This window comes from Strongylocentrotus purpuratus, unplaced genomic scaffold, assembly GCF_000002235.5.
Source record: "Strongylocentrotus purpuratus isolate Spur 01 unplaced genomic scaffold, Spur_5.0 spur5_scaffold_17, whole genome shotgun sequence".
NCBI classification, from domain to species: Eukaryota; Metazoa; Echinodermata; class Echinoidea; order Camarodonta; family Strongylocentrotidae; genus Strongylocentrotus; species Strongylocentrotus purpuratus.
The window spans coordinates 2,335,800-2,360,598 of record NW_022145602.1 but is presented as its reverse complement, the minus strand read 5'-3'; the positions used below and the strand labels follow the sequence as shown (position 1 = coordinate 2,360,598).

Here is a 24,799-nt window from a genome sequence, read left to right as displayed (position 1 = left end):
ACTAACATAAGAAAAAGAGGATCATGGGGGGCCAACAAGCACCGATTGGGGAAGTTTTCTATATAGAGGGAGCAAGTAGCTACAAGTAGGACAGTGGGACTTTAACATCTTACCAAAATAACATTGATGGATTTGCTAAGGAAACCATGTCATTGGATCTAGTTTACTCTCTCTTGTCTGCGATGCCTTAGTGGCTCGAGGCAACCACTTTGCCAAAGCCATTTTTCACTTGAAACGTGAAACGGGCGCTTCCGACTTGTAGCGCATCGGTCACTGTCGGGTCCGGTTGAGAGCTACGAACTAGAGAGGTCCTTCATGGCAGCTTCATGTTTCTTTTCATCAGTTTTGAGAATAAGAAATTGCGGAATCCATGGAATGGCATCATGACAATTGACGAGATTTTCGGAAACATTCCCAGCCAAAGATAGCCAAAAACAAGAAAAGAGTGAAAGAGAGAGAAAAAACAACAGCGCACCAAAGGAATCCCCTCCGCTTTTAAACTCGTTTATTTTTTAATGGAAACTTGTCATCATGTTATAATATGCGTCTTGTTGATACTAAAAAAAGAGAGCAAAAGAATACACACAACAAAAGTGTGCCTCTAAAATAATTGTAATTTTTAAAAATCAGGAACGAAAATGCAAACGCGTGATGAATAATTCTGTTATGTTGCTCTGTGATTGGTCAAGGCACGGGGAAGGCTATTGTATTATATTATGTGTATCATACTTCGGACAAAACTGTAAAAGGAGTTAATCAACCCCCCCCCCCTCCCCTCCCACCTTCCCTGTTATTTTATTTTCTAGAACAGCGCCTTGTTATTCCCTCTGATTGACACGAATCGTTTCTCCCATCATCCTCAAGAGGGTTTACTTGGAACAAGTACCCTGTCCTCAATCATACAAAGTTGTTTACCATCTTCCCAACTCCGCTACTCCGTGCTGTCAGGTCCTGTTTACTCAGAATTGATTTACTGAGTCTATGTGATGACTCGTAATTGCAAATGCATACACAAACTCACTCTCTTTTCCTCACTCACGCTCCTCCTTCTTAGGGTGCGTTTATGCTTAATTTTGAAGGCAGAATGAGCGACTTGAAACGCTCATCGTAAACGCTCATCGTAATCGTAGATTCACGGTGTCCTGTTTATGCTCACTTCTCTGGCTCCTCCAAGCATGATTCTGGCTCTGCAGCTGGATTCGCAAACCTGCACTGCGAATGCTACCTTGACAAATGATTGTGCGTGTATGCTTCCCCAGAATCGACTCATTCTGGCCAGAAAAAGTTGAGCATAAACGTACCCTTACACACGCGCACACTTTCTTGGTCATTGATGAAGACAGAATGTATGAGGGCGTTATTACATTTGTAGCATCAGAGGCATCTCCTCTGTAGCCCATACAGTTGGAATGATTTTCCTTTTCCTCATTTCATGAAGTGATTGTGAGACTATGTTTCTTCTTGATAGATAAGGTTTATAATCTTCTCAGAATATATTAATCAATCTAATGAGTCATACAGATTGATCAATTGAGTTCCGGGAAGATATGGACGTTAGCTCTCAGGAGTAAATCATATTGTGACAATTATTTCAGGAAAAGAGGAAAGGAATATAATTATCAACTTTAACTTATCAACAGTGTAAACGCAGAGTTTGGCTACCTTGGTTTTCAATTGGACGCACCATGGCGTATCATATTCTTTTTATTTTGAATTTGCCCAACAAAGCAGCATTCGCCATATGTGTCCAACAAGAATCGAATTAGGCCAAATAAAACAAAAAACATGTTTAGCGTCCTGCCTTTTTGAAAAATAGGAAGGAGGAGGCCCCCCCCTTTTTTTTCCCCTTCAAAATGGCATCTCCAAATGGCCACTAGGTACATTTTCCCTGACAGTCGAGCTAATTGTCAAGATGGCCGCCGGGATTTTTTTTTTAAATCAGAAATTGATTATTAATTTTCGAGCAGTATTATTTTGTTCATGTTTTAAGTCATTGAAGAAAAAAAGGAAGCGGACGGGGACGCTAAACATGTATATTTTGTTAATGGCCTAGCTGATGGCTTTGTTTAATTGCTAGATGAGAGAGATCGTTATGCCACCGGAAGTTGCTCCTGAAAGTTCGCTCATTTCATTGGAGCTTCCAACAACTCCCGCCCATGGAGAAGATTGTGCATCCGGAGCTCCACATTTTTACCAAAGACTGCACACGCTTTCGCGTATCGCAGCTATCTCTCTAGACACGCTATGCTTCATTATACAGTGCGTCCCAATAAAAACGAAACCGAGAAGTATCGATGTTTTATCATAACTTAAACACAACCATAATTAATGAATGATACATATTTGGAAAGCTTAGAGTCTCCTCTTTCAGTTGATGCTACTCACGTGATGCATATATTACGCATGAGTGATTAAAAGCAATTTGAAGGAAGGAAACCGAAAAGTAATTTGGCGGGCGGTATCTGAATTTCAAAGAAAAATGCATATTTCCAGAAAGTTCATTTTCTGCTCTTTCATATATGATACCTCAATCAAGAAAAATGAGCCAGGAATAACAAAGTTCTGTTTGTTTAAAGTAGCCCTTGCATTTTCATAATTTTAACAAACGAATCCGTTTTCACTGGGTGCCTGCCGTAGCAAAAAGCAGATATGACAAAAGACTTAACTCCGTTTCGTTGACAATCAGCCGTAGACAAGAATCTTCATGCACGGCTGATTGTCAACGAAACGGAGTTAAGTCTTTTGTTAATTTCGTTTATTAATACGACAGGCAGCCAGTGAAAACGAATTCGTTTATGGAAATGCAAGCACTACTTTAAACAAACAGAACTTTGTCATTCCTCGCTCATTTTTTCTGATTGAGGTGTCATATGAAAAGGCAGAAACTCAACTTTTTAGAAATGTGAATTTTTCTTCGAAACTCAGATACGGCCCGCCAAATGTCTTTTTGGTTTCCTTCCTTCAAATTGCTTTTAATCACTCATGCGTAAAATATGCATTATCTGAGTAGCATCAACTGAAAGAGGAGACTCTAAGCTTTCCAAATATGTATCATTCATTACTTATACTTTTGATTATGTTATGATAGAACATCGATACTTCTCGGTTTCGTTTTTTCTGGGACGCACTGTAGTGTAGACATGTTTTACAACCTCTATTTCATAATCTTCGGCATATAAACAGCAACGTCGGTTTACTTTGAAAATCAAATAAGCGAATACTCCGGTTGCATAGCAAGTTGATTTATGTAAATTCTTTGAATTGAGTCGTACAAATATTCCAAGCTGTTGCGGAAATTCAATTATCTCATTCTTCAGAATCCGTTGCATATAACCAATTATATATTCAATTTACTGCCTGAGATATTCGGAGAAGTTGAAATCGGTCAAATCGTACTACATCTTCACGTAAGTTTGAATGAATATCATATTTTCGTTACGCTGACCAGAGAAAATTAAATTTATGATGTCCGAACGTCTTTTATTTCGTCCTTCATTACGTTTGGTGGGTTTCTTTCTTCAAATCAGCATTATTATGTCTTCTTCAGAATCCGTTGCATATAACCAAATATTTAATTTACCGCCGTGAGATATTCGGAGAAAAAATAATCCGTTTAATTCGTACTACATCTTCACGTGAGTTGAATAAATATCATATTTTTGTCACGCTGACCAGAGAAAATTAAATTTATGATTTCCAAACGTCTTTCATTTCGTCTTTCATTACGCTTGATGGGTTTCTTTCTTCAAATCAGCATTATTATGTCTTCTTCAGAATCCGTAGCATATAACCAAATATTTAATTTACTGACTTGAGATATTCGTAGAAAATTTAATCCGTTTAATTCGTACTACATCTTCACGTGAATTGAATAAATATCATATTTTTGTCACGCTGACCAGAGAAAATTAAATGTATGATTTCCGAACGTCTTTCATTTCATCCTTCATTACGTTTGGTGGGTTTCTTTCTTCAAACCTTCATTATTTTTGTTTCTTCATTAATATGTATTTGTTTTGTAATGTCTTGTCCCTAGTTTTCCAACTACCCTTTTCCCCGTAAGCTCCTATTTTAATCCTGTGCAAAATCTACTTTTCTTTGTATTCTATATCGAACTAGGCCTCTTGTAAAACAGTCTTGGCGTATTTTGGGCTGAAGGCTCATACGTCATGACATTTGCGTTTGATTGATAACAGCTTTAGAAATTATTTTGCCTTTCTTTATCGAATTTTCTCATTATACGCTCATCTTTTTCTCTCAAATCGCCAACATAATCCCAGTTGGACTTCACCTTTAATAAGTGGCTATTAGAACTGCACAGGAATGTACAGAATGATGTATAATGGAAAAATTAGAACACCCTTTTTGTTAAAATGATACAGTTAATACACCATAATAGTAGCAAAGGGTTTTCCCCTGTACCTCTTAGAAAATGATATTCATTCGTAACAAACATTACTGAAACCCTGCTCCATTCATGTATTCATCAGTTAACATTGGTCTTCTGTTATATCTGAAAATGTATTTCGTTAGATCGGAAAAAGCGTTACGATATATCGCAATGGTGTTGCTACATGTCCATATCTACCCTAGATCGTATTTACTTTCAACCGTCAGGTTTCAGAAACTTGAGTCTGGTAAAAGCTGTCTACATAATATACGAATCATCGATTCTAACTTGAACACCGTACTCGTCTATCGACTTCAACGGCAGCGGGCGGAGTGTAGATGAGTGGTTTACGACGTGAAAAGATGTTGGGGCTCGCACAATGCACTCTTTTGGAGCACCATGCCAGCGCGCAAGCGTGCATATGTGATCATATCTCCCTAAATTAAATGTGTCTGTTTCAGTTTTGTCACGATTTAAAACTGATATTAGAATAATATAAATGATGTTAATATTCAATCGAAGCAAATGATAATAATGGAACTTACTTGATGAGAAAATGAACCCACCAATAATTGAAACACTGCTCATGAAGTTAGATTTGTGTTCCTGCTTTTTTTCTAAAGTGATTTTGAGAATATAATTTATTATTGATTGATAAATAATTGATAATAATAATAATGGGTTCTTGTCAAGCGCTCATATCCGTCACACTTGACACTCCTGACACTCCCGAATCTAAAGAATCATAGTTCTTAGTCAAATAAGTTCTAATAAAATTCCTTCAATAATAAACCATTATTGCCAGTTACCCCCAGATACCACACTCATTTCATGATAATCATCCCAACTTTCATGGGAAACACTTTACCTCACCATATAACTTTGTGACTCTCTGTATTTCTAGTGTTATCTTTTCTGCTTTACATCTGTCGTCACGTAAGAGGGTATACTCCACCTTGGAGATGGTAGTGCGTTTATGATGCCCGAGTTGAAAAGTTGTTTGTTTTTTTCCTACCTTGTTATTGCTGCTATTAATAGATTCCTATTGTCAGGATTATAATAAGGGCATATTATTATCTAGTAAAGTCATTCGTTTAATAACAACTATATGACGGTTGGTTATCTATCTTTTCTCTTTTTTTTATATTCGCAGAATCAGTTTACTCCCAACCTACGAGGATAGATGATCAAAGTATAACACTTCACGTGTTGGATACGGCCGGTGACTTCGTAAGTACATGTGAAAAACTTCGTAGTGACTGCATCCTTTATGGCACGTAGACAACCAGGCTGGCAAATGAGACGATACTAAATTCTAACCATCTCCTTAAGATGAGTAAGATTGAGCACTAGCCTATAAACATACATATGCCTCGTGAAAACAATTTGCCTATATTGAAAAGTTGGTTTGTATGGAAGACACTAATATAGGGTTGTTTAATCATTATAAAACGTTAAAATCTTGCTGAAAAACACAAGCGACTAAAAACACTTGATATGGGTGAATGGGACCACAAAAACATATGGCTTTCAAATTTGTCCCATGTTGTACACTATAGTTGATGAGGTGTATACTTATTAAGGGCAGAGTATTCATCAATAAACTTACATGTAACTTATTTAGGAATGGATCAATAAAAAATTGATGAAGCATGTCGCTTCTTGAAAGAGTTATGTTGAAGCTGTACGTATGTTTAATTCCAATATGTACATTAGGTCTATAGGTTGTGATCTCAGTGGCCCGAATTCACAAAGGAGGTTTGTCGACAAACCTATGTTTATGTGCGTCATAATTATGACGCGTTTCGACGCGTTTTTGCAAACCAGATTTGTAAAAAAAAAACGCGTCGAAACGTGTCATATGACGCACTTAAAACTAGGTTTGTCGACAAACCTCCTTTGTGAATTCGGGCCATTAGGTTTACATGGGTCACATGACTTCACCAACTAAGGAAGTCCTTGAGTCCTTGGAGATTATTTGGTTTCGAACTTTCCCTTTTGTTTCTATGTTCCCAGGACTTTGAAAGCCAGACTCGAGTAGAGCAGATGCGTAGTACAGATGCCTTCGTGCTCGTATTTTCGGTCACCGACAGATCCAGCTTCATCTACCTCCATAAACTAAAACGGTTCATCTTTAAATCCCGTCGTGACCTCGACAAGGTCCCCACCTTGATCCTCGGAAACAAGGCCGACCTCTGCCACCTTCGCAAGATCACAAAGCAAGAGGGCGCACAACTGGCAAAGGATTATGGGAGCACGTACTGCGAAATGAGCGCGAGCGAAGGGTATGTGCCCATCGTCGACGCATTCCACGATCTCTATCGGGAGTTCTACCGGGCGGAGAAGCGGGCCAAGGTGCGGAAGATTACCTCCAGGTTGCAGCTGCGACAAACCATCAAGAATTTTACGGACAGGCATCTGTATCGATCAAGAACAAATACGTTATAGTCGTCAATAAAATTAATAGTGCATGCTGAGATGAACGATGGATGTATCGAGTTACGGATCAATATGCGGCAAGTTTTGGGACAGTGTTCGAGAAGGCTAACAACAGACTTGCAATATTTCAAATTTTGCGAGAACTTAAAGGAGCGACTCCTCGCATCGAGATCAAGAAAAAGCGGCTTGCGATCCGCGCGCAATATGCTTGCATGAGCGCGGTCTTTTAGATTACATCATGGAACTCTTAAAGTGGCTGTAGCATGACGAGAAAATGGGTCTTTCCCATATGGCCTGACTCGAGCCAATCGGTTATAGTACGACTACGGACGACGCGACCGCAGTAGGCCTATACGTATTCACGTGCGTGCAACATACGCGAAATCGAAGCGTGAAGAGAACTTCGGTCTGTTTTGCGAACGCTAGCGCGCTAACCCAGTTTATCAAGTCCATTCGTTTACGTGCAGATAACCAGTATTTGCCAAGCTACAGCCCCTTTAATAGCTCCCTCCCAAGTGCAATCTCCATGGGAGGGATCTATTTAGGGCACCAAACAAGATTGACCACTCAGTAACCGTTACCAGTGCCGTAGCTATTTCTCTCAACCTGCTATATATGGGGGCAGAGCAGTCCATACTCAAAGGCCCGAATTCCCCGCCCCCCCCCCCCCCACTCAGTGTTATTTAGGGTACGCTTATGCTCGTTCCCTCTTTTTGAAAGCACCCCCTATCTGAGGACTGCCAACATTTCCGAACCCCCCTTTCGCGGGCTTTTCGCGGGCTTTTCCTGCCTTGGAGACCCCCCTAAATCAGGAAAAAATGCTCAATGTACCCCCCTAAATTCGGAATAATTTCTCAGGAGTCCAAAGAGATGAGAGAAAAAAAGAAAAAACACCCCCTTTTTAAAGAAATCTCCGGGTGAAAAGTCAAATACACCCCTTTTTTTACAATTCTCGGGCCGGATTTTGTCGCACGAAAAATACCCCTTTACCGGACATTTTGGCAACACGCATGCGGTCATTTCGAAACCTGAGTGGGGGGGGGGGGGGGGCCGGGCCTAATTCACAAAGGAGGTTTGTCGACAAACCTCCTTTTGTTTCGCCAAACCTCCTTTAGTTCTTTACAAACCAGGTTTGTAAAAAACGCGTAAAAACGCGTCATATGACGTACGAAAACCAAGGTTTGTCGACAAACCTCCTTTGTGAATTCGGGCCAAAGAGTTTAGCCAACAAAATTGGTGTCACATTGTCACAACATGGCGTATAATATTTCTTTAAAATAGTATTCGCCGTATTGTTGGCCAAACTCTCCCTTTGGACGTTGTGTTGTCGGCGTGATATCGGTCTTGTCGGTGTGACTGAGGTTTCCGTTACACTTTCTTTACTACCTTCACGTACTCGTCACTTTTACAAATCCACTTATTTTCTGTAAACCATAAATTGATCGTATAATCAGAAAATATAATATGCAGTGTCTCGCACACGAATCACGTGCGCAAAAAATAGTAACTGTAAGAAAATCAATTTAGACATTTTCTGCACAATCGTTTACTACATTATTTTCACTTGTTGAATATTAACTCAAGTTTGATCTTTCAAGAGAGGATTTGGCGTTAGGCCTATTTATTGAGATTTACCGGTAGTCGTAATGAGTACCGACGAATAGAGATGTATTGCGAACTGTTTATTGTTCTGTATTGTAAACGTATAATAAAATTGACATGTTTGCTTACATGTATTATATATGAATGTATTTTAAATAGCTCACATATTAATTAACGTTATATGCACTCTATCGCGAAGCTGGTTTTTGCGTGAGAGGGTTTTTTCCTCTTTAAAGTGTTTTTCACTTATCTTAAGCATTTCAAATACATGTTTATTTCTGGTGCCTGCTCATATAGGCATGAAAGGCGCTGCCTATACATTACTCTACGCATGCGCACATACATGTCATTAAAATCCACCAATCACCAAAATTTCGTCCGAAAAACTATAAAGGCACCGCATCTTAGAAGTTACAATGGGCACAATGTTTTAGCATACCTTAGGGATTCATTACTATTATTAATAGTCTTTTCACCATGATTAGTATTATTTTATTTAATAAATTAAAGTGAAATGTGTGAGACTCTGTATAGATTTTATTTTGTCTAGGTCTAAGCGTTATCGAACGAGTAGCATGGCTTTATATATCCGTGTACACTTATGCCGAACTTGTCTCGTTAAAAGAGGATAATTGATTGTCCTCCAATAATGGTTGTCTGGCTTAGTAATAGTTACAATGAAGCTGTGATAGGGGAAACTGCGTGACTGCCATGGACGAGCAGATATATGAAATACATGTACAACGTCAGATGGACATATCTATATATTATCATCATTTAATGGACATAATAAAAATATAGCATTTAGGACACAGCCTATTGGAAAGGGATATAAAAAAACATTTTTATTTCGTGTGTACATGTGTGTGTTAAGACTTTCACACTTCACCCAGAATGTGTGTTATGTTGCAGAAATATAAGATTAAGGAAAAGTTTTAATTCCTGATTCTCATAATAATTGTTTTTTAAGGAAAATACATTGGCCTATAGTTTTATTCGATTACAACTAATTTCATTACGTTATTCATTGCAATCACTATACTCCGACATCATCATCACCATCGTTATTGCTTTTGTAATCAATTCTCAGCTCAACGGTATGGTTATTGTTTTATTAATCAATAATGAATATCTTTTGTCAGTTTTGTTATTGCCTTCTAAATGTGATTTCATTACCAAAAAAGTAAAGAAATAACAGATTTATTGGAAAACACACATCATGAAACCTGCCTGGCTTTTCTTTCTTGTATCACTCTCTGTTTTGTAATGACATCGTGTTTTACTGAGTATACATGTAATTCATTTTTGCTTGATGCATGACGGTATACAATTTTCTTTTAACCAGAAGCCTAGCTCCAGACATCTCCCCTCCCACTCTTCGATACAACCCCCCCCCCCCCCTGCCAACAAAATAGACAAATAAATGAATATATAAATAACGATTTTTTTTCCCTTAGGGGGGGGGGGGGTTCCTTTCTCGCTCTCTTTAATTAATGTGTACCCCCTTGTTCTCTCTATATTGCAAACTCATGTGGAAAAGGGAAGATGAACTAGATTATTTCCCTTCCATAAATCGTGCTATATTACGCGATTGCAAATTTTATCTTGGAAATTTCCTGTTGCAATCATAATCATAAGTTATAAGCATGTAAGTCCATCGGGTTCCCCACCCCCCCTTTCTCTTTCTCTCTCTCTCCCTCTCTCTGTACGGAAACAAGAGGTGAAAATAATACTTTTCCTTGTAACAGCCATGTAACATAATCGTCATCGAAGGAGCGAATGATGTGGGATTAGAAAGGAAGAGGGTGTATTATTGGAGGGGAGCGAGAGAGAAAGAGAGATAATGTGTGTGTGTGTGAGGGCGGTCGGTAGGGGGTTGGGGCTTGGTACGCAAATTCAATTCAATTCAAAATGGTTTATTTCAAATAAAACTTTCATCGCGGCGTTTAACCGAATTACAATAGTTTACAAACAAAATTAATAACACATAATGTAATATACAGTGCGTCCCAGAAAAAACAAAACCGAGAATCGTCGGTGTTTTATCATAACTTAATCACAATTATAATTAATAAATGACACATAATTTGGAAAGCTTAGATCCTCCTTTTTAATTTGATGCAACTCATATGATGCATATTTTACGCATGAGTGATTAAAAGCAATTTGAAGAGAGGAAACCAAAGAGTCATTTGGCGGGCGGTATATCTGAATTTTAAAGGGAAAATTACATTTCTAAAAAGTTCAATTTCCCCCCTTTCATAATGACACCTCAATCAGGAAAAATGAGCCAGGAATAACAAAGTTCTGTTTGTAATAAAATAATGCTTGCATTTCCATAATTTGATCAAACGGGTTCGTTTTATCTGGCTTCTTGCCGTTGCAACGAACAGAGTTGACAAAAGACTTAACTCCGTTTCGTTGAAGATCAGCCATGCACAAAGAACACGAAAGACCTGATGCAAAACAAAAACAAACAAAAAGGTGGTGAAATTGCCAAGTCTGAAGGATACAAGAAAAGGAGGATCATTTTTTTAATTTATTTATTTATTTTTGTATATATTTTTTTGTTGAAAAGGAGGATCATTCATCGTTTACTTTGGTTAAGTGCACGGATACGGAACTGGACTATTTTGCATTGATTTCGTTTAGTTTTACATCTAAGTTCAGGAATTTGGGGTTTACGTCTTAGTGTTCTTGACTTATATTTTCCGGAGGGAAATACTGTTTTAATTGATCAGTGCAGAGTAGGGACTTTTGGAAGAACGACAAGCACAAACTCATTCTTCTATCAGAGAGAGATTCGATTTTCATCTAGGACAGTGTCATAAGTTGAGTAACGTGCACCGATAATCACTCTCAAAACTCTCTTTTGGACTCTTTCTAACCTGGTGATTTGGTTTTTGGTGAGGCCTCCATTCTATACAGGGGCTGCATATTCAATGACAGGCCTTATGTAGCACATGTATATGGTCAACAAGTCAGCATAGGGTAGATCATGACGTTTAGTCTAAGCATATGAATTTTACTGTTTGCTCTCTTTATGATATTATTTATGTTTTGATCCCATTTTAAGTCCTTATCTTATTATTCATCTGTTGCCAAAAGTGTAGTAAAATTCCTTCAGACTTCTATTCGCCTTCCTCTTTCATGTTTCTGCCTAGTCCAAATCTGGCCGATTTGTTAATTTTGATCTCTACCACCAAAGCAATGCGATCTCTCCCTACATCAATGTACACGCTGCCAGCCGAAGATGGCGTGATCCTTAAATTAGGACGCCCGGCGAAAAATTCTCAGATGATGGTGAGCGTAATATTTCGTTGATAACGCCATCTTCGGCGGCTTGAATCAAGTGCAGGGAATATAAAGAACCGGCCAAATTCTGGACTAGTTTCTGCCATGCCTTCTACCTCTCTCTCTCTTCTCATGCTCGCTCATTCTCTCTCCTCCTCTTTCTCTCTCTCTCTTCCTTTCTCCCGCACTTCTCTTACCCCTCTTCTTCAATCTATTTATTCACCTCTCCTCAATCCCATGTCCCTTCTCCTTTAACAATACTTCTTTCTTTCTTCCCTGATCTATCAACAAAATACATGAATGTTTCAAATTGTACACATCTCCATGGAAGCATTAACAACAACAAAAAAGGAAAAAATAGAGCAGAAACGTTCTTTAAATTTGAAATAACACACAATTATTTTATTTTTCACAAAAATACATTATATAGACAATGTATTTCCAATCAAAAGCTATCAAATTTATATAAATACCTGGCAATATGTACAATATAAACGTCATTTGATTTCAAGGATTAGGATGACATATATACACAATCTAATACTTTCCTTCTTCTTCTCTTTTTCTTCAAGGGCTTTATTTAAGTACAAAGAAAGCATACTACGATAATATCACACATTTTGACCATTTTTTTTACCCCTTTTATAATTTGGGATCATCTGCACAAAAAATGTTAATAAAAAAAATAAAAAAAATCTTATATTATCAAATTGTATGCAATGGATAAAACATAAAAGCAGTTGGTGATTTGAAAACAAGTCTATCTGTGATGCTCAATGGAGAAAGACCAACATTTAAACAAAAACAGCAACAAAAGCTAACAACAACTTAAGAAACAATTGTGCAAACAGGGGGGTGTTTAATAAAGCTGTGTGTAAAAGTTACGAATGACCTTACAAATCATTTGAATATGAAGAGCCAAATGGGATGCCCAAAGTTTTTCCCGACATTATAACAAAGTGTGACTGTATTTCCCATAATCTCAATTAAATTGTAGCTAAAAATACAAATTGCATTAAAATGTTGTGTTAATAATGATAAGTTTAATCTACATTTACATATTTCAACTTTAGCTTATTGAATTAAAAGGATTTGAGAATCCCATTTAGCTCTTCATATTCAAGTCATTCGTAAAGTCATGCGTAACTTTACGCACAGCTTTATGAAACACTCCTGATACACTTTTGAAACTAAACGACATTGACATGCTAATATCGTACTAACATCATATCTTAAAATGTACCAATCACCTGAAAAACAATCGAGTACTGGGGGGTGTTTCATAAAGCTGTTCGTAAAGTTACGCATGACTTTACGAACGACTTGTATATGAAAAGCCACATGGGATGCTCAATCATTACTGATAATTATTTATTAACTTGAACTGTGCAGATGTAGATTAACATTCTTATTATAACAACCATTTTTAATGCAAAGTATATTTTTTGCCATAATTTAATTGAGGTTATTGGAAATATCAGAAAAAACTTTGGGCATCCTATCTGGCACTTCATATACAAGTCGTTCGTAAAGTCATGCATAACTTTACAAACTCTTTATGAAACACCCCCCAGATAGAACATACCGGTATTATAACATCAACCTTTAACAAAAGTTCACCCGTCTTTCAATGGGCTCATCGTTTATAAGTATGAAGAATATAAAGGAAACCATAAAACCTGAAGTACAGAACCCAAGTCTAACTTGGGTTCCATGCATGTGTCATTCAACTTCAAGCTTGTACGGGTGGAATATTTCAAGCTCACATTATTCATTTGTATTAGGTCTTTTTTTTAAAAGACGTTGTCTTGCCCTTTAGGTGCCATCACCTGGATCGGTCGGTCAATTTGTTTTCTTTTCATTAAACATTTTTTTTTCTTCTAAAAAATCGGTAAAAAAACCCTTAATAAAAAGATGACCGTAGATTTTAAGATATTGGGGTCGGTCCCAAAGGTCAATACAACAACATTTTTTGTAAAGCCTTAAAGTATAATAATAATAATAATAAAAGGCATTTCTATAGCGCCGTCTATCTAGATAATTCTATTCCGAGGCGCATTATTATTACCCGGCTTTAGCCTAGCTGCCGTTTATACAGCGCTCCAACATTTCAAGGAATTAATTCCTGCCAGGTACCCATTTACATCACTTGAGTTGAGTGTGGCAAATGTAGATCAATGTCTTGCCAAAGGACATTAGCGCTGCGGCGGGACTCGAACCGCGGACCTTCTGATCGACAGTCCGGCGACGTATCAACTCGACCACGACACCTCTACAGTATACACCATAGCGCGCTTACATAAGAAACACAATCATTTTTCAGATGATTGGTACACCTTAATCTATTTTACAGACAATACTCAAGGCATTCATTATGGAATCAAGGTGATGAGGGCCTATCAATGAATCATTTCAAGGTTTTTTCTTGGCTGGCAATACCCAAAGAAAACAAAAGGCTTGCAAATTTAGTCACACATTCTATTTCAAATGTCTGAGTGACTATTTAACATCCCATGTACATAAAGGTGACTTTTTGTTGGTAATGATTATATTTTTAAAAAGTTGGTAAAAGATTTAAAATAGGAAATGAAAAAGAAAATTGAGAATATTTCCAATAATGAAGACAAACTGTGATGGGATTAGGTCACATTTAAATCACCCCCCCCCCCATGACAGAAGTGAAAATTTAAATTTACGAAATAAAGGAATCTCATTTTATACTTAAATTTTCTGCTAGATCAAGTAAAATTTTGCATCGGGCTATGTTAAACTGAAACATGGTGAAAATTCACAGCAAAATAGAGTCGTTTTTTCATTCCTTCAAAGCAGTTTCCCAAGACGAGGCAGTATCTGTAGAAATACATCATCCTTCGCTGCTGGGGGCGTTTGACAAAACTTTTCATCAGTGACAAATGACAGTTTGTGTTTGGTTATCAGCAGATTTGTCACTGATTTTTGTCATTTGTCATTGAAAAAAGGCTTAGTGAAACACCCCCTGGAGTAGTACTGGGTGATGACTAGGAGCTAAGTACCGTCTGGACCTCTCATCTTACTGTTTGATTTGCCCTAAGAAGAGAAGAAATATAAAACATGATATTAAAGATAAGCTTGAGTTCTGGTAATGATAGAAAATAAATTCTCACAGAAGCCAACAAAACTTACATTGAATGTTCAAGATTATAAATAAAAGACATGTGCCAAACAATTTTGGTAGAAATTGTATAGAGGCTAAGTAATGAGCAAACAAAGATAAAGACATCAAGGCAAGTAGGCCCAACACCATGTGCTTAACACAGGTCACTACAGCTATGTGCAAATAAGAGTTGTGCTTTTTATTGAAGATGATTTCCAGCAAGTTTTTGTGAGGTTGTTTTTATTTTACTGGTTCAAACAATCAATCTACTCACTATGAATATGATGGACAAAGAAAGCGGACAAAATATACAGTTTCTCAGGTAGACAAAGGAACATCCCTTCACTGCTATTATGTAAAAATGTGTAGAACAGGTGAATATGCATGTGACACCTGTTCTGCACATTTTTACATAATAGCAGTGAAGGGATGTTCCTTTGTCTACCTGAGGAACTGTATATTTTGTCCGCTTTCTTTGTCCGTCATCTTCATAGTGACTGCAGGGTCAACAATCCTATTACAGCCACGTTCTCTCGACATACGATGCCAATACCAGAGCTCAAGCTTATCTTTAACACTTCAGTTGCTTCCTTCGCCTCTCTGCATGGTCTCCCATTTGCCACACGTGCACTTTTGCACAAAAACAATACAGGTAGACACCACTTGATGAATAGATTGTTTTGTGCAACACAGTGACTTTGTAAAATTACCCAGTTCAGGTCTTGATGAGCTCCATTACAATCTTTTAACACCTGTATAGATTAATGTTGCACGGAAATAGTTAAATAATTGTTATGGCTTTGGTAAATCCCTTGATGAATTTAAAGGGGCACAGGGAGATTATTTGTGTGGAATACAAAGAGTTAATGATGTATCACAAACAGGAGATACACAATTTGAAAAGCTAAATCAAAGGGAAATACTTTGTAATATGTATAAATAAATTAAACTATGGTGATTGAATCTATTTACCAAAATTATATTTTCATTTTCTTTCGATTTTGTTTTATATACCGGTACATTGCATTCAATCAAATCTGTATACAGGAATCAGAGAAGGCCGACTTCTGGCAAAGGGGAAAAAGTTGGTGACAAAAGCTGTTTCAAATTTGGTCAACAATGGAAGAACGTCCTATATCAAGCGTATGTTGTACCTGATTAACCTTGGACAATGAGGATTTCAAAGTATTACAGAATGAAATCTAAGCTTCACAAATTTTGATCCAAAGTTTAGCTTGCCTCTGTTTGAATTCATGTGTGATTACAAGAAGTCCACATTGCTGTGTGTGCAGCAGTGTGTTGGTGTGCGTCCTAATATACTGTACACGCAACGGTGTGTGGCGATACATCCATGTCTTTGTTCAGTGGACACTTTCAACAATTGTTACAAGATTCAATCACATTAGTTTGTTTCACTCTTTACCATTGTTAAATTTTCAGAAATCACTAAAAATAGAAAAGAAATCAAACACAAAGTCGCTCAAAATCCATGCAAACGAGGACACAGATTGAAACTTGTGCATATTGCTGGGTTTGCCTGAAGCATGCTAAGGATGCCTTCATCTCATTTGTATTTTTCATTCGGAGTCGGAAAGGCATTTACACTGTGTTAAAGGGGTCGTTTAACAATGTGAAATCTGAGATACACGGCCCTATGTGTTATCAGTGTCTGTGATATTGTGTAATATTGAAGCCCCAACAAAATGATCAAGAAGTGCCTCAAAAAAGTAAAAATATTTGAGTGACCGGTTTTACCAAACTCGTTTTTCGCAACAGACTGTAGTGTTATGCAAACCGTTTGGTAAACACAAAATTTGGTTTCGATTTCCAATCATAAATATCTTGATAATCGGACAGGCTTGTAAAAGTCATGGGGTTCCTGACTGACCTAAAGGTTTATAATTATCATTGCAGCATGAGCTAAATTCAGAATTTTGTTTCAGAATATGAGACAAAAATACTGGATCCCTTCAAAATATACGGTAAAGGAGGGATAAAGATACTCTGTGCAAAGCAACTTACCTGCCGAATGAGATGACAGCAATTATACTGAATACCAGTTCAAGCCCCAGGAAGCAAAGAAGCACTGCATTGAGGATTAACTCCGCTCGTAACACGTAGGTCTGCCACAAGATGAGATAGAGGGCGCCAAACAGTGTTGCCATGGATAACGCCAAGGATACGGCAAGATGGACGACCTTCTCCGTCAGGTTCCCTTTCTTTCCTACAGAACAAACAAAGTAACTGATAAGTAATTGATAATCCAGTTTTTAAATGGTGTCATATATCTTTTCCAAAAACAGCAGGTCAACTGCAAAGTGCTTAGAGAAGTATTTTGTATCAAGCATTTTATGGGTCTAGATTTATTCTTCCCATTTAGTAGCCGAATCATTTTTGTTGTACTAGAAAGAAAGACAAAAAATCTTACCTGCATTAAAAATACATTTTCTTTTGTCTATTGTTATGGAGATTATACAATGTACATCTTATACTGCTTTCAAACTGGCTTCTATCGGAGTCACACCGATGAAAATACCGATTGAATTTTCCTTATGTAAACTGTCGCTTTCATACTGCCGGTGAAATTCACTCGCTGTGGTGAGCCCTTGCCGGAAGTGCAGAATTATTACGTAACTATTTAGCCCGCGCCCTATCTAGCTGGCATGCAGCATGTCCAACAAAAAGTCAACAAACACAGCTGGTTACGATAAAGCGCACGTACACTGCAACATTAGACCATTTTAATCGCTGTTTTCTCCCGAAGGCATTCACAGTGGCTGATTAATAGGTGTCACACCGATAGAATGAGAATTTCTCCTGCAAATTTCTCCTTGAGCAGTACAATTTAATTGCCTATTTCTCTTCTTTTCATCGGCTATTTAATCAGCTTTTTCTCCTCTGTAGTGGCCGTTTCATAGGATGCGTCCGGATGCATCCGATGAAAATCAGGCCAGTTTGAAAGGGGTAAAAGGCAGAAAGACTGATACTCTTTCTTACCTAAGAACAACCTGACATACTCAATGGCAACTAAGAGGAAGATAAGGACCCATTCTCCAGCCAGATTCTCTGTGGGGTATGGTAGTACTGAACCTGGAAAAAAATGAAGACCAAAATAACAGTAAAGTTTTCTAGTATGAGGCCAGGTTAAAACAAGGTTTAAAAGGAGGTTTCTTCATAAGATTTTCAGCAAAGTTCATTATTGATGCTAATTAAAAAGACAAAAAATAATAACAAGTTTGATATAAAAGTCTAAACATATTTATCACTTTTCAACGAAGAAGACAAAAGACTGCATGCATGTCTGATCATCAACAAAACAGAGTTTGTTGTTTGTTGCTATGGCAGGCAGCCACTGAAAACGAATTTGTCTAATGAAATTATGGAATGCAAGCACTACTTTTAACATGCAGAACTTTGTTATTCCTGGCTCATTTTTCCTGATTGATGTGTCATATGAAAGGGCAGAAAATGAAAATTCATATTTGAAATTCAGATACCATCCGCCAAATGACTTTTTTGTACCCTTTCTTCAAATCGTTTTTAATCACTCATGCATGAAATATGCATCATATCATGAGTTCCATCAAATAAAAGAGGAGGATCTAAGCTATTTAGCTATTTATTTATTCATTATAATTGTGATTAAGACTAAGTTATGATAAAACATTGATAATTCTCGGTTTCTTTTTTTCTGGGACCACTGTATATAAGCTAGTGAATCCTTGCTTCTGGTTTGTTATCAGCAGATAAAGCCAGATATGTTGCTAATTTTTGTCATTTGTCATTGAAAAACAGCTTCGTGAAAGGGGTTCCTGGACAGGAATAGACTAACCTTTGTAAATGTACATCAATGCTTCACACAGCCAGAGAAAGGCAAAATACCATCCATTCAAATAGAAGAGTATTTGTAGAGGCAGAGATGAGAGCTGAGTTGGAAAGCTAAGGATATCATCTCTATACAGAAAAAAAATGTTTAGTGTAAAAACATCCTACCAATCCTGCCATTTTCCTTCTTTCTGTTTTAATACTATACACATGAAATATAAATAATTGCCTAATACAGAAAAACATCCAGGTCCCTATTCCTCTCCTGGGTACGGAGTGGCAAATGTAGATTAATGCCTTTCAAAGGTCATTCGTGCCGTTACAGGGATTTGACACTTGCATTTCCAGTCAAGTGCTCAAACCATTTTGACTAATTACGACACAATTGACATGGGAAAATTTCTATGAACTGAAAAAAGTTTTGTCAATTTATCCATATTTAGGGAATGGGAGAGATTAAACTTTTTGGAGGATATGGTTGCAATTTGTAGATAACTGGTTAATAGCTTTCTCAATCAGTAACCTTCCTTTTTGCAAAGCCAGATCACGTAAGAAAGTTCTTCCATATATTTAGTGTAACATTCAACAAAATCTTAATAGAATACTAAACCAACTACAAGTAAATACAGTTCTGTAAAGGATACAACAGCTATCGTTTTCCCTGCAAGTGAAGGAAAGAAGGAATTTGTCATTAGTCATTGCAAGATAAGCCTGACTAGCCTGTACATTGTCATACTCATTATAGTCAATTGAACTTCTACCAATTAACACCCAATATTGTATTTGATTTTGAATATCTTTATAGATCAACATGAACCCCATGAACATGAAGAAAGAAGAATCTCTCTATTAGTGGCAGACCAAACTTTGGTTGATTTCATACAGTCTAGACAGAAACATCTGCTTGCAAGATTTAAACCAAAACACTTTTTGTCTTTCACGGCTTCATGGCGAAGCCTAACGTAGTCTCAGCGGAACATATGCAAAATGGATAAAACTTTTGGTCTAGATTTAATTTTGCTTTCAAAATGAGACAGATAATCATGCCAGGGATCAACTAAAAACACTTACAAGTGGAAACAACTTTGAACACGCCATTATCAATTACAAACACAAGCGACTTGAAGGAGAAACTGATCGACTAATCAGGCTTGCGACTAATTAACTTGCCCCACTAGTCCTACTATCACTAGTGATAGTATCACATTTCACATGATAGAGTCTAAGTCAAAACTACATAGAAATAATCCTCATTTTTGTTTAGTCCTGATCATGATAATACTTAATAGTTAATTTCTAAGTCATTACAGATCAACTTCAAGCCTTCATTTTGCATTTTGGGGGCCATTTTTGTATTGGCCGAGTGTACAGCAACAACCATTGGTATTGGTTGTTTGAGGGGACAAACAAATAATAAAAATAACATCAACAGACAAGTGACAACAATGCAATGTTAATGACAACAACAGGGATTTCTTCAACATTATTTCCATCTTGCGATATTGCATTTTGAAACAGGCAGAGGTCTACCGTCTAGTCTAGCCTTGCTTGGCCCAGGTATATAATAGAATTCTGGGCGCTTGCTATAGATCTATACACACTCATGTTGTGTAGGCGTTGTGGCGTGCACCTGTAATCCAGCTAAGTAACAGTAACAATGGAAGTTACAAACTGATTCAGCCGAGGACGCAGGTTCGAAATTGAGTCACGTCTTTCAGACGGTGACGTTTAAAGGTCAGTCCCCAGACGTAAAAAATCATATCTGATTAATACACGTCTGTAAAAACCTAATACACACACACACGTACACTCTCATGTTGACATTCTAAACTGGGCTCTAGATACCAGTACGGTCATCATTAATGGTCATACTCAGTACCACGATGCTACGATTGTCACCCCAGCGCGTAAGCGGGGATCGTTCATGAGCAACCGCTGACATGCGCAACGAGTGAGGCGTCACAATTGCAACAAGCGGCCATGGCCATTACAAACTGCAGATTTAAAATAAACAGCCATATTATACCTCTCCTAGGTGCTGCGCTGGTAGCTGGAGCAGAACTCGTTCCTTCTCCATTCGCCATTTCAGACCTTTTCCGTATCTGTTCCTATAAGAAATTAATTCCTCAGCGTATTGCGTTGACTCCACTATGCTGAATGAAACTTCCGACCATCGTTTCCTTTCGGTTTACGAATCACAAGTATGGTGTGGTAGAGACGCCAAATAACAATGGAATAATAATCATTTAAATGGACGGCGTAATGCACTAGAACCCAAACACATTGACCGGTGCACGAACTGAAAAAATAGAACCATCACAATGCAAGCTAAATGATACAAGCTGTACATTCTGAAAAGAGTATTATAGGCTGTACATATGAGCTCCCTGGAGTTGCTCTCCACCATATGCAGTCGTCTCTCTGCCCTTTCCTCTTCATCTCGATCCCTTTCTCCCAATGTATCTGTCTGTCTGTCTGTCCGTCTCTTATATGTCTATCTCTCTCTATATATCCCCCCTCTCTCTCTCTCTCTCTCTCTCTCTACCCAAACCCCAAATAAAACCCGCTTTCCCCTCTCACAACCCCCTCCTCTCATTCTAATTCTTGACCATCTGCTATGGACTGCTACAATGAAGCAAAACAAAACACAAAAACATAATACAAAAATAAAAACAAAGCAAAAGAAAAAAATATACAGACAAAAAAGAGAAAACAAAAGAAACACTCTGAAAGTGAAAAGGGGTCACATGCTGGGATTTGCATGGGAGAAATCTCAAAAATAGAAGGGCCAAAATGTTGTTAACAAATCATAATTGAAAACTCTCTTAAAGTATGGTGTCAAAATATTTATTATTAGCAAAACTGCAGTCATTTTTCTTTTCAAATGACAAATTTTGCATGTGGCAGTGAATTATTCGGCCCATTTATTGTGTACAAAATTAGGGCTTCAATTTTCAACCATCAGCCGAGGATAAATCCAGTCTTTTGATCTGAAATTTTGCACTTACTTTCATTAACTCACTTGCTGCTACAGATAAATTTCAAGAAATCTTTCTGAGGGCTTGCAAATCCCTGATAGGGAATTTATAAATATCTCCTAGCTCAAATACACCTATTAACAGAGGTGTAAGAAGGACAAATGATATGAAAAGTTGTCCGTCAGTTGTTAACCTGGATACAAGGATCAATGGCAATCAATCAACTCATTGTGGCATTATCAATTTCTAATTTGGAAAAATAGACCAATGTGGATAACTGTATACAAATGACGCACAGGTTTGAGTGCGTCCGTAGGGATTGTGTGCACAAGGTACCTTTGTATAGTTTTAGACCAAATTCAAAGGTACCGCGTGTACACAATTCCACTGACCCACGAATTAAACCTGTGCATCATCTGTTTTATAAGATGGGGCCCCAAAAATTGTCAAAAATACAAAATTTTGTTATTTTACAGATTAACCGGATGCATGGCAAAATCATGCGTCCAGCAAATTTTTTTTACCGGACGCATGATTTTTAACTTATCATATTTCTTTTTGTATCGTTTATCATGCAAGCGGAAATCGGGCAATAACTTAAAACCACAGGGGAATAACTATTTATACAGAATAAAAAACAAATCTATATTTAGTTCATATTACAATATAAGTTTATTTCTCATCACAATAAATACCATGACAAATTTTACATACATACCGGTATATATTTTTCAATACTCAGTCTCACTTTACAACTTTATACAAAGCATGACCATGACATAAATACATGTGTTCGTGTAAATCTTGCATGGCTGAATTTTCAGAACGGTACAAAAGTTCTATACACTGACAAGCCTTACTACATTATAGCCACTGGAATATAATTACACATATAATAAAAGTCACATTCTTAGATGAGGAGGGAGTGGGAGTGTACTCCATAGCAGTATTTTGAGGTTTGGAAATAACATGCGAGTTGCATTTCCCTTTAAAGCCTTGCTGCACTAGTTTAGCCAGGGGGATTAGACCTCCCTGCATGGTCACTTGCAGGTGGTTATCTCATCAAATCAGCTCTCAATTAACATAAGAAAAAGGGGGCCATGGGGATCAACAGGTGTCACGTAGGCATTGTTGGCTATATAGAGGGTTCAAGAAGCTACAAGTCGTGCAGTCCCGCTTTAAGAAATAATTACAGTGAGTTTGTATTATGATGCATCCCTGACGAAAAGAATATTATAAATTTTCATAGATTTTGTGTTGATATTAACACCATTTTTTTCCAATTGATTAATATTTATAATTCAATGTAAGTAATTAATGAGCAATTGTTTTTGGAATGAGATAACACACACTTAATAGCTTTTGATCCACATTCCACTATGAACATCACGGACAAAGAAAGATAACAAAATATACAGTTCCTCATTCTACCCTCAACAATTGCTGTGGTAGACAAAGGAACATCCCTTCACTGATATTATGTAAAAATCTGTAGAACAGGTGTCACATGCATGTTCAGAGGAGGTGATAAATCATTTGTGAGCGTTATTATTGTTATTATGCAAGCGTGGAAGAACATCAGATAAAAATGTTCCCTGAAATGCATGGCTCTTCAAATGCCTTAATATTCTAAATATGGCATGTAACAGCATAAAAATCGGGACAAATTTTTATGCCACAAGTTCGTGTAGTCCCATATACATATTTCTGTGTACATCAGTGCTTGTAATTTTACCAAGACTGGGCCAAATTTCTTATCATTTTGATGATTCCAGAACCTTGCAGTACACACCAATACTTATATGCTACATTATCAACCTTTTCTGATTAATTCCACACCGTTTCTTTCACAATGCAATCGCATGACCAGAACTCAACTTTATCTTTGACAAAGGTTATACCAAAACTCTTTAATTAGAAACTAGCAAAGTTGGGTACACTTTTCTTTTATATGCACTGTAAACAGTACATTTAGTATAATATCTAGTAATGTACAATTAAATTATTCATACCCTTACTGAGTTTTGTAATTTGTTAAGTTATGTGGAAAAATTGATTTGTCCTGATTTATGTTTCTTGAGAATGTGACATATTCAAAACTTACATCTGAAGGCATTCAATAAATGCCCTAGTTATTTTAACCGGTCCACTTTTCATCCCTGAGTTACAAAAAAAAAATCATCGTTTAAAGCCTGTCTGCACTAGTTTGGCCAGGAGGGATTAGACCTCTCAGTTTGGTCACTGGCAGGTGGTTATCTCATCAACTCAGCTTTCAGTTATAAGAAAAAGAGGATCATGGGGGACCAATGGGCACCGCTTAGGCATTATTTTATATACAGAAGAAGCAAGTAGCTACAAGTAGCGCAGTGGGGATTTAAAAGGGGTGCTAATAAGGCCTTAAAAAAAGATGTTATATTGCCCTTTAGGTGCCAAAACATGGGTTGGTCGGTCAGAAATTTAAAAAAATGAAAACTTTTTTTTTTCTCAGTTTTGAATGCTTTAATACATTTTTTTCTTCTAAAACACGGTTAAAAAAAACCTTTTTTAAAAAGCCGACCGTAGATTACAAGATTTTTGGGTCGGTCGCAAAGGGCAATACAACATCTTTTTTTTTTTAGGCCTAATTAAGTTGCTAACTGTTAAAGATGAAGTTGAGTTCTGGTCATGCGATTGCATTGTGAAAGAAACGGTGTGAAACCGATCAGTAAAGGTTGATCATCTAGCATATAAGAATTTGTGTGTATTGCAAGGTTTTGGAATCAATAAAATGATAAGAAATTTGCCCAAGTCTTGGTAAAGTTACAAACACTGTACACAGAAAGATGTATATGGGACTACACGAACATGTGACGTAAAAAGCCGGCCCCCCGATTTTTACGATGTTACATGCATATTTAGAATATAAAGGCATTTGAAGAGCCAGCTTTTCAGGGAACATGATGTCTTATCTGATGTTCTTCCACACTTGCATAATAAGAATGAGTAATGCTCACAAATTATTGTTCACCTCTTCCCAGAACTCAACCTTCTCTTTAATCATAACATTCAGTCACCAACATACTGTGAGGGACCAAGGATTAGACATAAGAGTAGTCTTGTAAACATACTTGTAATTATCAAATTGTGTTTTCTTTTTGT

At 37.2% G+C, this 24,799-nt stretch overlaps 2 protein-coding genes across 2 annotated transcripts in view; one reads left to right on the top strand and one right to left on the bottom strand.

Annotated features, from left to right (window-relative positions):
- Nucleotides 1-7,187, top strand: part of LOC752215 (GTP-binding protein Rit1-like) — a 110,726-nt gene extending 103,539 nt beyond the window's left edge. The window contains exons 3-4 of the mRNA XM_030988095.1: nucleotides 5,544-5,620; nucleotides 6,407-7,187. Of these exons, the coding sequence (XP_030843955.1) occupies nucleotides 5,544-5,620; nucleotides 6,407-6,838 (509 nt within the window). The 3' untranslated portion in view covers nucleotides 6,839-7,187. The remainder of the gene's footprint in view (nucleotides 1-5,543; nucleotides 5,621-6,406) is intronic.
- Nucleotides 7,188-14,135: 6,948 nt separating this feature from the next.
- On the bottom strand, nucleotides 14,136-20,838 carry LOC591901 (transmembrane protein 216). Its single transcript, XM_011680732.2, has 6 exons — nucleotides 20,710-20,838; nucleotides 19,328-19,344; nucleotides 18,691-18,784; nucleotides 17,856-17,948; nucleotides 16,881-17,082; nucleotides 14,136-14,791 (listed from the first exon to the last, which is right to left on the bottom strand). Exons 1-6 carry the CDS (start codon nucleotides 20,765-20,767, stop codon nucleotides 14,770-14,772), a joined length of 486 nt encoding a protein of 161 aa, XP_011679034.1. The 5' UTR covers nucleotides 20,768-20,838; the 3' UTR covers nucleotides 14,136-14,769.
- Nucleotides 20,839-24,799: the final 3,961 nt, after the last annotated feature.

Excerpts from the sequence above, each read along its gene's own strand:
- LOC591901 (XM_011680732.2), bottom strand. The coding sequence starts at position 20,767 with ATGGCGAATGGAGAAGGAACGAGTTCTGCTCCAGCTACCAGCGCAGCA. Across the intron at positions 17,949-18,690 it reads ATTGATGTACATTTACAAAG|GTTCAGTACTACCATACCCC; the intron begins GTTAGTCTATTC and ends ATTTTTTTCCAG. Across the intron at positions 14,792-16,880 it reads GCTGTCATCTCATTCGGCAG|GGCAAATCAAACAGTAAGAT; the intron begins GTAAGTTGCTTT and ends TTCTCTTCTTAG.